The sequence below is a fragment of the Cygnus atratus genome, chromosome 2 (assembly GCF_013377495.2).
Source record: "Cygnus atratus isolate AKBS03 ecotype Queensland, Australia chromosome 2, CAtr_DNAZoo_HiC_assembly, whole genome shotgun sequence".
NCBI classification, from domain to species: Eukaryota; Metazoa; Chordata; class Aves; order Anseriformes; family Anatidae; genus Cygnus; species Cygnus atratus.
Window position 1 is genome coordinate 135,036,415 of NC_066363.1, and position 12,894 is coordinate 135,049,308.

A 12,894-nucleotide genomic window follows, 5' to 3' on the forward strand; every position below is an offset into this window, starting at 1 on the left:
GTTGTACTGGTGAATGGAACCAGAAGAAAAAGATTAGTATTTTACTTGCATGGCAGTGTCACAATCTCATTGTGTAAGAATGATGAGCAGCCCATTAAAAAAGGGCTGGTCGTAGGAATTCTTGACATCTCTTTTCTTTACATCATGTAAATTTGCAAAAAAAAATGTAGCTTTTAGCAAGCACAAGAAATTATTATGTTTATAATCAAAAGTCTCAAGACTTAGCTGGTAAAAGCTTCTATATCTAGAAACTAAAAACATAAAACAAACAACAGTGATTATAGAATTAGGGAAATGACAGCTCCTGTGAATAGCCAAACTACATACTCAAATGCAGTTCCGTCCACTAAGCTATGGAAAGAAGCCTTTAAAAGTTATTCATTTTCCTGACTCTCTTAAAAAGAAAAACTGTAACACACATCTGTGACCTAGCAACAATATGGTTTGAAATACTTTCCAGATCACTGAACTGTGCAATACCTTTAAAAATGGGATGACAAAAGGTCGCAGTGGGAAGTTAGTAGCTTCTTGCAGTTTGGAATGAAATTCTTCAATTGTCAAAGTAGAATTCTGTTGAGAAAAAAAATTCTTTCTTGGTGACAAAATAATGAAAACACTAAGCAAGAGAAACAGTAACCAAAGCACTCTGAAATTGCTTAATCACTTGTTCTTTATATTGATAAGAGGATAAAGAAAAACATGCCACATTATTAAATTATTACCTTATTAAAATACTCAAAGGAAACCACCAGTATCTCAGACATTCAGCGACTGTTGCTTAGAGTACAGTTTAAGTTCTCAGCTGCTAAGCGTGGAAATGCTTTCAGATGTCAAACACCAGTTAAAGCTGCTTTTCTCAACAATTTATTTTTTCTTCTATTGATGCCTCTTGAATTTTTGTTCCCAGTGCAGAGGTGGTAATTAATGTGCACATACACACCTTCCTTGTTGTTTGAGGAGGAAAACTGCACTTTGCCTCTTATACTTATTAAGAAAACTGTTTATTATGTCCTACTCATTGCATTGGTAGGTTGTGTAGGGAAGCCATTACTTTGTGGCTGAGGGCATAGGCACGAAGACCACACCTTGCACTGGTTTAACCAAGGGAATAATGATACATGAACATTCCCAAGGAAGAGATCATAGTTTGCTCCTTGGAGCTCAGATGAAGTTTAGCGAGGTAGAAATCCAACTGTAAAGAACATCGGGCAAGCACTTTTGATTTGAAAATCAAAAGCCGGTAGATGCACCCAAAGGTGTCCTTAGTTCCTTTACTAGTTCACATTTCCACAGAGAACCATGTGCCAAGCAAAAACACATTAAATAAATATTCTGGATGTGCAAGCAAACACAGAATAGGACTTACTGAAGTTCTACTGCCTACATTATCCCTCCTTCTAACACAGACTCAAGTGGACATGTCTCACTGCTTTCAGGTAGTGTTTTGTGAAGATATAAGTGGAGAGCACCTGAGCCCTAGTACTAAACAGTGCTGGCAGTCTTTGCTCCAAATGAAGGCAATGGCAACTGCAGCTGCTCAGAACAGATGTAAATTAGAACACTGCAACAGTATTTTCCTGGTACATGTAATTATTACTGAAGGAGATACATGGGAGACAACAATGTCTGGCAGCGAAAGGACTTTAATGGGAATAAAAAGAATCCTGGGCCAGATTCCCAACAGTTTGCCAATAAAACAGCAGCCCAACCTGACGGTTGTAGATAAGAAAAACCTGAAATTACCATTCAGACATATAATCACATAATCTTATAAATAACTTGACTTAAGTAGCATCAATACACTGTCAGGTCCCTCATCACTGGATTCAATGAATACTGAGAAAAAGTTTTCCACTGCGTAACCACAGTCCAAGCGTGTATTCAGCTCTTCCTTTTAACCAGTATTCTGCTGCTATATGTATAGGGGCACTCTCTTTTCCCCAGTCAACTAAATTAGGCAAGCCAAAACAGATTTAACTGTATTATATAATTCAAGCTGTGTCTACATCAGGGGTGCTGCCAGTATAGAGCAAAAACCCTTTCACATCATTATGGCATAATACTGTACCGTTCTAGTCTGTACCCAGTTGAGAACAGCTGCCACTTGTAGCCAAATAGTCAAGACACATACTCTGGGGCAAGAGACGGCACTTGGTATATATAAGTATGGTATATGCAGTGCATGTGACCCACTCTTGCGTATAATAAACATGTCAAGCATAAAGGAGGGAAAGGGAGAGAAAAAGATAACAGTTATTATATCATTGTTTTTTGCTTACCACAAGTCCTAGCACAAGGGTACGCACTCTCTCCCCAATCTCTGGTGAAATGTCATTGCCAAACTGCTGTAAGGTTGTAAGAAATCTCTTCAGTTTGCTGAGTTGCCTAGCTCCACAAGCTGGTGGTAACTGCTGGTTAGCCAGAGAAGAGGAAGAGGAAGAGGATGGCCCATTGCTAAAGCCATTAGGAGGAGATGGAGCTCCATTTAACGCTGTTGGTGAATGGCTAGTGCCATTGGTTACTGAAAGAGAAAGAGAAGGGAAGATAAAATAGAGAGAGGGAGACAGAGCGGGAGAGAGAGAGAGGACGGGGGGAAAATCCATCAGCTTATATTTTCTGTGCTTGACCTTAAAACTAATTAAGTTGCACAATCAAAGACAATTAGCTTTTTGACAGAATGACACTGCAGTTTATATCTATATTACAGTATCTGGTACTGAACAGTGTATGGACTGGAAGTAACAGTAGCTGCCTGTCACACAGCCCCCCAGAGTGCTCCAGGTCCTGAAAAGCATTGTTTGATTATCAGCCTTTTGTCAGAGGATGTCAAAAAGAGAGAGAAAGAGAGAGAGGAGGTGGAAAAAAAAAAAAGAAAGAAAAAAAAAACAGAAAAGAGCACGAGCGCATATATGATTGAGAACAAAAAAAAATTGCTCTTTGGGGTAGAAAAAATGCGCAGACATATTTCACGAAGCCTCAGTTTATCTCTGAATATTTTTACTTGTGTTTTGTACACACAACTGACAGCTGTGTTTATAAAACAGGACTTTCACGTTTTAACCTTACACCACCCAATGAGAAGGTTATTTTTTCCGATACAGATTTCCTAGCTGCTAACATATGGAGCACACTAAGTTGTTTGTGCAGGTACAAATGGTGCCACGCTTGCTGTGGCCTGAAGCCTTGCAGCTAGGGCACGAAGCTGGGCTTCAGGAGAAGACTTCTCAGAGACCAGAAGGAAATCACTCAGCTTTTCATTTGCCAATACCGTATCTCTAAAAAGGATAGGAAGGCATTTCCCTCCTGTTGTAAGGTTGCTGTGAGAATAACTATCTGAAGCACTAAGTGTTCAAAATTTATGGCAACAAGACTCATGCAGACATACTGAAGACAACAACAGACAGTTTTTGGCAGCTATTTTAGTTCAATTCTTATTCACACTCCAGAAGAGAGCACAGAATCAAACCAAGGACATCTTTTTCCACCCAGGTTACTTGAAACAGTAACAGTCAAACACACTCTGTTGAAATTGCTTGAGTCTGACTAGCCAAACTGACAGTGAGCTGCAAGAAAAAGGATGGCTCCCTACAAATGAGAATGCACCGGTGCACTTGCAAGCGTAGGCCAGTAGCACAGGACTGTACCCAGCAGCAGCTCCACTCAGCTGGCCGTTGCCCTGGGCAAATTTGCTGGTTTCTGTTCTTTTTTTTTTTTTTTTTTAATACCACTCACTTGTGCAATCTGTTTCTGTCCTCCAAAGCACTGCGACCTGAATTTAGATCACTGTATCTCAAAAAACATCAAAAATCAGGAAGTTAGCTACAATCAAAAATGTATAGTGCTACTAGCCTCCATTGCTTCCTATTTAAAACATGACAAGCTAGCTACTTAAAGAACTTTCCATGTTTGTTAATGACCAAACATCCCTTTTGTATTTGTCACTTCCTCCAACAGTCATCTTCATTTTTAGATAGCAACTCCTTTTTGAGGGTGGACACTTATTACAAGATTTAAATGATTATCACAACCCTCATTTTTGTCCTTGTGACTGCAGTGCGTTTCTGGAAGTAGAAGAGAAAATGGCCATCTGAATGGCTACCTAGTTTCTGCTGTTTTTTATTCTAGATGTTGGTTGCCTACTCTAGTTGCATGGGCTAGGGAAAACAAGAAATGGAAAATGCAGAAGTAGAAAAAAAGCTGGTCTCTGTAAATTAAGCTCCAAGCCATGCTCTCCGTGCACTGCAGTAGAGTGAGATATCTGAGTAAACAAATACATGGTGATTGCAAGGAACTAGTATAGACAAAAGTTATCATACCATGAGCTTAGTAAATGAGGAGTGGGAAGAGTATGTCCTGCTCTAGCCTGACACAACCCAGCAACTCAGTTGCTGTTCCTGGGCTGTTCTAGGCAGAAGGTGATGGGGCTATGACCAAGAAAGCAGAGAACAGCCAAGTTCATTCCCTAGGACAGATGAGGAGGAGAAAGGCAGGCAAAATTTCTCCCTCAACAGAACAGATATAGAAATATTCCTCAAATGCAGTTTCTCTAAAACAATTTTTATTTGTAATAGCCCATCCACTACTAACGATTTTTTCTCTTTCTTTACAATGTCTGAATTTGTCAACTGTCAAAGACATCTATGTTATTATGAAACATAACCATGTTATTAATAAAATAGAATTTAGCATTTAAAATTTCAACAAACTAATATATCTTAAGAGTTTTTAATAGTCTAAAACAAAGCAAACAACAAGCATACTCTTGACCAGAAAACAAGTATGCTCTTCTTAGCCTACAGGCATTCTCACTGCAGTAGTAATAAGTGTAACAGACACTCAAACAGAAGTGACTGTTTACTATACACAAGCTGGAACTGCTAGGGCCAAACTCCAAAATCTGACAGGGTAAAAGGCATTTAAAATTAGATCTTTAGACTTTTAGTCTTCATTTAAAGGTGGGGGGGAAGAGCTATGGCTCACACACCTTCCAACAATATCCAGAAATCTAATGAGTACACTGAGAAGAACTGTAGGAAAGACTAAAGAAGAACATTGTCTCATTCCTTTTATCATCCTACAAGATCATCCTGAACCGTGCTAAGTGCATTAGACAGAAAAGCCTAACCTGCAAGAGCCCCATCCTGCAAAAACCTGCAAACAGTTTAACTTTAGAGCAGAGCAGTTCCTAGGATGATTCAGGTGCTGGAGTTAAGCAAAACAAGCAGATCTTGCAGGATCAGGGTCACTGGGTTAAATTTGTTTATGCAAAGAGCTGGCACAAATGCTCCTCACTGTTTAAGTTCAATGTAAATCCTCAGGACAGGGTTCACTGGGATAAGTGGTACAAAGGCTTCCAGCTGGCCTCCTGCATAGAGGTGAATTTTAAGTAAGGCATTTAACAGGCATTTAACAGGCAGCAAGGGGCTAAAAAATGTAGGCAAGACAAATAGAAGATGCTGCCTTCATGCTGTTTAGGCATATGTATTCTACTGTTCTAAAACTGTTTTATTTAAAATGTGAAATGTAAACACATTCTCATGTTTATACTATTACAAGGCATATAAAAGAGACCAAAAAAATTGCAGCTAAATCTTGGTAAGAGAAATGTGGATCATTTTGTGACTGTGAAAAGAATAGTCCAGACAACATGCCAGATTTAAATCTCAGTTACACTGATACGAATGCAGAATAATTCCACCAAGACTGGTAGAGTTTCCTGTGTGTTTACATCAGCAAACAGACAGAGATCCAGCCCTGAGTGATTTAGAGAAGTGGTCACAAGCTAGAAATCTCAAGACAAAACAATAAAAGGATTATTTTTTTTTAATCCATACTAATTAGAAATTTTGTAGCACTTAAATCCAAATTCTGCATTCAGTCGTTAGTGGGATGAAGTATTTTCTTTATGAATAACCCCCACTTTAAATATATAAACAAACCACAAAGCCCTAAACAATAACTACCGAAGTTTATATACAAAAGTGAACAGAATCCTTTAAACAAAACAAAAGAATGGCATACATACAAGACAAGAAGGAAGTTTCCCTTACTTCTCACAGGACTGATCTAAGCATAAATGACATAGAAAATTAGTTCTCACTGTTCTTTGACACTGCAGCCAAGCTATCAACAAAATTACCACAACTCTGAGCTGAATGTCTTAATAAATTAAAGATACATTTACCTGTTGTGATCTTAGTTGTGCTTAATTACATATTGCAGTAAATCAAATGCTGCTGCAGCCCTGTCATACAGGTTTCCCTTCAAAACTTTGGTTGTTTACATACAGAAAGAAAGAATATGGAAGAAAAGGAAGAAAATAAGTCTAATTACATGTTGTGGGCGTGAATGAACTGGTTCTTGGAGCTCCTTGGGTAGTGGGAGGAGGTGGCATTGTTGGAGGCGTCAGCCTGGATTGTGTCTTCACATCCACAGGTGAGTCTGGCATTGTGGAATGCTTCTCAGTGCGATCTGTAACACACCACATGAACACACTATTTTATTTCCCCAAGCACATCCGCTCCAAAACAAAAGTTTAAAAGCTAACGCAGGAAGTGAGCCATTGCAGCATCTGCCGCAAAAGATTACACCTGATTATCTACTCCAGTGTGCTCTTTCAGAATTACATCATCTGAACCTTACTTAAGAAGGTGTAACACAGATGGTAAGACCTCATTTGTAGTGGTGCTGCATTATCTTTTGTTTTTATTTCCAGCATGTGCAGATGCTACCTCCCAAGCACTCCTGGAGCTGCAATAACGCCACCTCCCTTCAACGTTAGCCAGGAGGAAAAAAAAAATAGACAAAGAGACAGGAAGGTAATAAATCCCCTTATGACAACTCTTGCAGAACTAAAACCTGAAGCTCTTTAGTAGAGGTAGGATATTAGGAAGGACACTGGTCGAAGCCAGCTCGTCATGTATCTTCTTTATAACACCTGCCACCCTCTCCATTGCTCATCTTCGTAAATAAGGAGAGATACTTATGTTAAATACTGCACGCCTCCTGGATGACTTTACCACCCTTCCCCTTGGATATTCTCACATTCACAAGAAAAATAAACACATGTCAAAACGGTAAGTCGATCTCCACACATTCATATCGACTTAAAAAAAAAAAAAAAAAAACACATCAAATTTCTAAGTTTGCACCTCTACACAGTATGAACTTTAATGTTCAAAACCTGGAAGATATTAAAAACAACAACAAATGCAAACACAGGCAGAAAACCTAACAGTTGTCTTGCAAGTAAAGATCTAAAGATGCGAGATACTTGATACAGAAGCTACAGAAATAGTTTTTTTATCCAAACATTTTTCTGGACACCTCTATGTTAACATTGATGGAAATAAATAAATAAATAAATATTAAAAATAAAAAACATTCAAACCCCTATGTTTCATTTATCATGAATGGGCAAAACGACATTTATCAACTGAAAGCAAAATTAAGACTGCCTTACTTACACCAGCAGTTTAGTGAGCCATCTTGAGTAAAGGTGAAGTTTAGCTTTTAACAGGCATGAGTTAAAGTCTGACATCCCTTCTTTCAGGGTCAGGATTATTTGTTTTATGCACTGTCCTATACAAGTCTTCATGAGCTCCATTAAACCATCTTACAAAACAAATAAATGTCACTGCTAGTGAGGTAGTAGATTAATCTGTGATTTCAATTCAAGACAACAGCAAAGTCAGTAATGTTCTATAAACTCTGTCACTCAACTTTGAGAAGGTATTCTTTGTTCTAACATTGTACAAACTTCACCCAAAAAAAAAAAAGCATATATCTAAAGTTTTGCCTGCAAGACACTAAGAGAAATGAAATGCTGTGCACACATTTTATGAAGGAAGGGTGTGTTTTGAAGAGCCTCAAAGCACCTAATTATTAGAGCATTTAATTATCAGGAGTGAGAAGGAAAAAAAAAAAAGTAAAAATTAACAACACATGATAGATACCAATCTTCAGTTGCTTGAAACCAAGGAAGTATGATACAGACATTCAGTGTGTGAAGTGCCACACACGTTTGGGAATGATGAACAGTGAAACACCCCAAAAATGCTATGAGGGGGATACAGATACAGTAGTAAAGGATCTGAAGTTTTGATCTAAGGTTAGTAAACCTCAGTAGTGTAGGGAACAGTATCCAAAATGACTGGCTTAAATATTAAGGCTTCTACACAGGCAGGTGAGGTTTGATTTGCAAATCAAGCAACAGTAAATTATTACATGCTGGAAAACAAAAGTAAGTTTTAAAAAATACTCTATACAAATATCCTTTCCGTATCGCTATACTCAAGCACTTAAATCTATATCTTCAACAAGCCGTTCATTTAATATAAAGAACTGTGAAAACTAGTCTTGAAATGTTAATTGCTTCCTTAATAGCTGAATTCATCTCGCACTCACCTCAACCAACCTCAGCAACAAGGGAATAAATAGCTTTCAGCTCATGTTGCAACAGAGGGAAAGAGGCACAGCAGTGAGCCCGAGCCCTCCTAAATAAAGGAAAATATTTCTGCCATGCCAAGAAAGGAGAGAGAAAGGGAGGCTTGCCAGAGCTGGTGGGGAGATAACAGTGGGAACTGCTGGTCCATCTGGTTTTCATTCTGCTAACACTCACGCTGAACTGTTAAGGAAGGCAGTCCAGGTACACAGATTTGAAGCATGTGGGAGCGCAGACACAGGCAGGGAGGAGACGGAGGTGGGTGGAAGAAAGAGTGAGAGAAATCGAACTCCACTCGCAGTCTGCTGCTCACACGGAGCAGGCACACGCTGTATCCTCCAATTCAGCTGTTGATACCTAAAAGCGAGCCCGGTATCGCAACCAACTGCAACTCTCCTGCTCCCCGACTTCGCTGCATACCAGAGCTCAGGTCTGCTCAGATCGGAGGGGGAAGGCTTTTCCAACAAGCTGGCAATATTTGGTTACTTAAATGGAACACTATAGTGGGAAATAGTGTGTGGGCTCGGCCCTCCACTTGCAGATTGTCGTTCTGCTGCGCTCTGACTGGTTTTTATTCCCTCGAACAGTGTCTGCCACCCGACCTGCAGATCGCTGAAATTAGCCACAGACCCCTGTACTTTTCATATAAATCTGTTGACATTAGGTTTGATTGTTCCTAATTACCTTTCTTTTGTATGGGGGGAGGGGAACAAATGCTACAGGCCACTGACTTTTGATTAGCCCCTCTCTCCCCCTTGCGAAGCCCTAACACACACACTGCTACTGTACGATGGTAGACAGATTTATCTCTGGTTGTCTGTGGCACCACCTTCTATAAGAAGATACAAGGCTGCTTCTAAGTGCACCTCAAAACACTTCTAATCAAGGTACCAGCTTATCTTTACAGTGCAGGGGGAGAAGGGGGAGGTCTTTTGAAGAACTACAATATAAAATGCAAAGCTCTTCCACGTGCTCTGAAGTCACCACATTAAGGCAAGCCCAGGAGAACAGCCTGCTCCATTGGAGTCTTTCACTTCCCACCCTTCCGCCCTCTTCAGTAGCAAAACTCCTGGAGGAGCCTTTATGCTGGTATTTATCTGCTCCCTGCCTTCACAGCAGAGTCACAGAATCACAGAAGGGTTTGAGTTGGAAGGGACCTTAAAGCCCACCCTGTTCCAACCCCCTTACCATGGGCAGGGACACCGCCCACGAGACCAGGTTGCACAGGGCCTCGTCCAACCCACCCTTGAACACTTCCAGGGATGGGGCATCCACAGCTTCTCTGGGCAGCCTGTGCCAGTGCCTCACCACCCTCTGAGTGAAGAATTTCCTCTTAACCTCTAATTTACATCTCCACTCTTTAGAGTTCTCAGCTTCTGAGGGCACTATGGGGCCAGCAGGACGTGCATGTTGCTGCTCTGCACCCACCTCTACTCTACCACCCAGCCTGGAGGCCTCACCAGCTTCATTTGGAGCGGTGACAGAGCATAAAGCAGAGCTGTGGCTGACAAAGCATTCCCAGCCCCTATGACCTGAGCTTGTGAAGCTGGTAACGTCTGATATATAGCCTAGAACCCCAGCTTCATTACAAATGATTACAATTTTAATTTAAAAAAATTTTTCTTTTACTCTAATTGTTGAAAAATAGGAGTATATACCTTGAGGTTTGCCTGAAATTTGGACAAACTTGAAAGAGAACCATCTCATAAAATGACTTAATTTCTTGAATTCCAAACATGTTTATGCTTTTGTGACAAAGTGAACTCCCCATTTGCAAAGCTGCTTCTGCTGTTTCTAAAGTTTGCTGTTTTTTTGGTTTGTTGGTTTTTTGTTTTTTTTTTTTGGTTGTTTTTGCCCTTGGAATCTGGCATTTCAAATAATCCTGAATTAGCATGGACATGACAAAGTTTCAGCAGGGATATGACAGAAAGTTTCATACATGCAGAATCTCACATCAACCCTTTCAGAGCACAGGCTGCATACACAGAGAGAATAACTTGTTTCAGATGCAAAGACTTCTTCCATAGAAACCCTCTAAGCAGTGACAGAGCTGGACTCCTTAGCACAGTTCTGATCAAATGGGGCTGAAACCAGAGGTACTCCAAACCAAAGGGAAAAGGAGACATCTGCATTTCATTCTTCTCTATTCGCTGCAATCAATTCAGGATGGAGATAGATGGTGAAATAATGGGCTAGTCCTAATTCATATACACAACCCTCTGGTGCAGTGAGAGACTTAGAATAAATTCAGAAAATATGTTTCAAGTATGCAGAGATCTATTGCATTTGCTTTGGATTATATTGGGGGGGGGGGGGGCGGGGATTTTTTTTTTGAAATATACATTCTTGAATCTCTTTTGCAGCAAAGAGTGAAGAACTGTGACTTTACCACAGAAGTATTTTGCTCCATTTAAAATTAAAGAATGTTGTAAAACCAACTTTAAATTATGATATTTCTTTTGTGGATTTCTTGGTTCATGAAACTGTACTGTTCTTGTCATTCATTCAGGTTTTATGGCAGGAGTTATTTTTGTCACTATTATTTAGCTGTTAGGTGAGCACCGATATTTACCGTAAGCCCAGCCAATTTCTGAAGGCAAACGTGGAAGAGACAAAGTAAAACGTGCAAGAGCAGGGGCAAAAAGAGATGTGCATGTATTCAAACTGATTTCCTGTACTTCCTGTATCTTAAATGATTTAGTCCATTTTTAAAACAAGGCGGTCTTTCATACATGGCAACATTTCAGCTCATGTGGCATGCTTCCAAGTCTAATGCATCAAGGAAAGCTGATGTATGGAACAAAATATGGAATATATAAATACTTTACTGATACCATTTCAATAGCCAATTCAATGTCAAGCATTTCTAGGAGCGGTGTGTTTTCAATTTCCTTTTTTAAATGAAAAAAAGTATGGTATAATATGCTGTGGCATTTATTTTACTTTTAGTTAGTGCAAATAGTTCCAGATGTATATTGAGGCATGAAAGATTCTTAAAAGAAGCTCCATATTGATTGTACAGTACTTACTACTTCTGTGCCAACACATTAAAAATAAAAATAAAAAAATGCCAAATTAGAATAACCCATTGCCTTTTTTCCTTTAAATTCACAGAAAGTACAAACCCTGCATGTGACACAGGATTAGAACCTGCCCCTGTCACTCAAATTATGTAAATTGAGACATAAATCTGTGGCATTAAAAACCGAGGATGGTTACCTAGATGACATTGGACTAATTCTGACCATTTTGAGAGTGACAGCATGGAATTTGCAAGCCAATAACTAAAGACTGTGAGTCCAAGTAGCGATGAACCTGGTGACAGACCCATCAGTCCATCAAAGATGAACAATTAGCTCTTCCATCCATAATGTTATCACACTATGGTCAGCAAGGAACCTTCCCTTCTCTAGATTTTCACTTGAAGTCAGTAACTGGGGCACACAGTATGCCCAGCACTAGGAGGCAATGTTTGTGGCCTTGCACCTCACAGTCCTGCCACTGCCCACAGCAGGACAATGAAATGAGGATCAGGGAATGATGCCTCAGGTCGTGTTTACTGAGAATTATATTGCAAAGTATTGGCTTTGGCTGAAAAGGTCTTGTTTGCTATAAGCATGGTATTAGCCAAATATATATGGTATAGCATACGCAGCCCATACACCTGGGAAAACCTGGAAGTCCTATGATGCAGCCATAAAACACAACACTTGGACAACATCGCAACAAGTCAAGCACACTTCAGACTTGTCTGAAACTGGGTCAGCCTTCACTCCATTCATCGCTTAGCCTTTTTGACTCTTCTGTAATGAATAAACAAGAACCTTAACACAATGGATGCCCTTGTGCATACAACTGCCCTCAAACAGATATAATATGGATGCAACTTTCTATCAGCACCACATGCATTCACAGAATCTGCCTAGAAATAAAACATCTCCTGATTTCAGGTGGAGAGCTTTTCCTCCCTGCACAATTCCCAAAACGGCAGCTTCAGTAAGCAGCTCAGACAGTCAGACTCCATCTTCTGTCACAAAACATCACCCCTACAAGCTTTACCCCTAAGGAATGTTGATGTGAACGAGGAGAATGATGGAAGCGCACAGGCAAGTCTTCAAGACGACATAACGTTTCCCTGCTGCTTTTACACTACTGGTAGGAAGCTCGTATGATGACCCTTTTGCAACAGCAGTCTCACAACTTTTGCTACAGTCACAACTTTTGCTACAGTCTTATCTTAGTTATTCTCCGCTCAGATAGTTGAACTTTTCATATCACCAGTTATTATTGAAAATAAATTAAAGCATATGCAGTTTATCCATTTCTTCTCATTTAACATGCAGAAGTGAGGAGAAATTCTGCATCCTGGGAGTTCACTAAAGTTATCTCAGGCTAAGTTATCAGAGCTTTCTTCAGATGTGCTTTAAAAAAAAAGCAATGAGAATAATGCA

General features: G+C 39.8%; 1 protein-coding gene across 3 annotated transcripts in view; it reads right to left on the minus strand.

Annotated features, from left to right (window-relative positions):
* The window catches only part of RUNX1T1 (RUNX1 partner transcriptional co-repressor 1), a 113,386-nt gene that overhangs the window by 44,414 nt on the left and 56,078 nt on the right, over nucleotides 1–12,894 (minus strand). For all 3 annotated transcript variants that reach the window (XM_035546328.2, XM_035546327.2, XM_035546329.2), the window contains 3 exons: nucleotides 6,334–6,471; nucleotides 2,280–2,521; nucleotides 481–570 (listed from right to left, as the gene is read on the minus strand). In XM_035546328.2, the coding sequence (XP_035402221.1) occupies nucleotides 481–570; nucleotides 2,280–2,521; nucleotides 6,334–6,471 (470 nt within the window). The remainder of the gene's footprint in view (nucleotides 1–480; nucleotides 571–2,279; nucleotides 2,522–6,333; nucleotides 6,472–12,894) is intronic.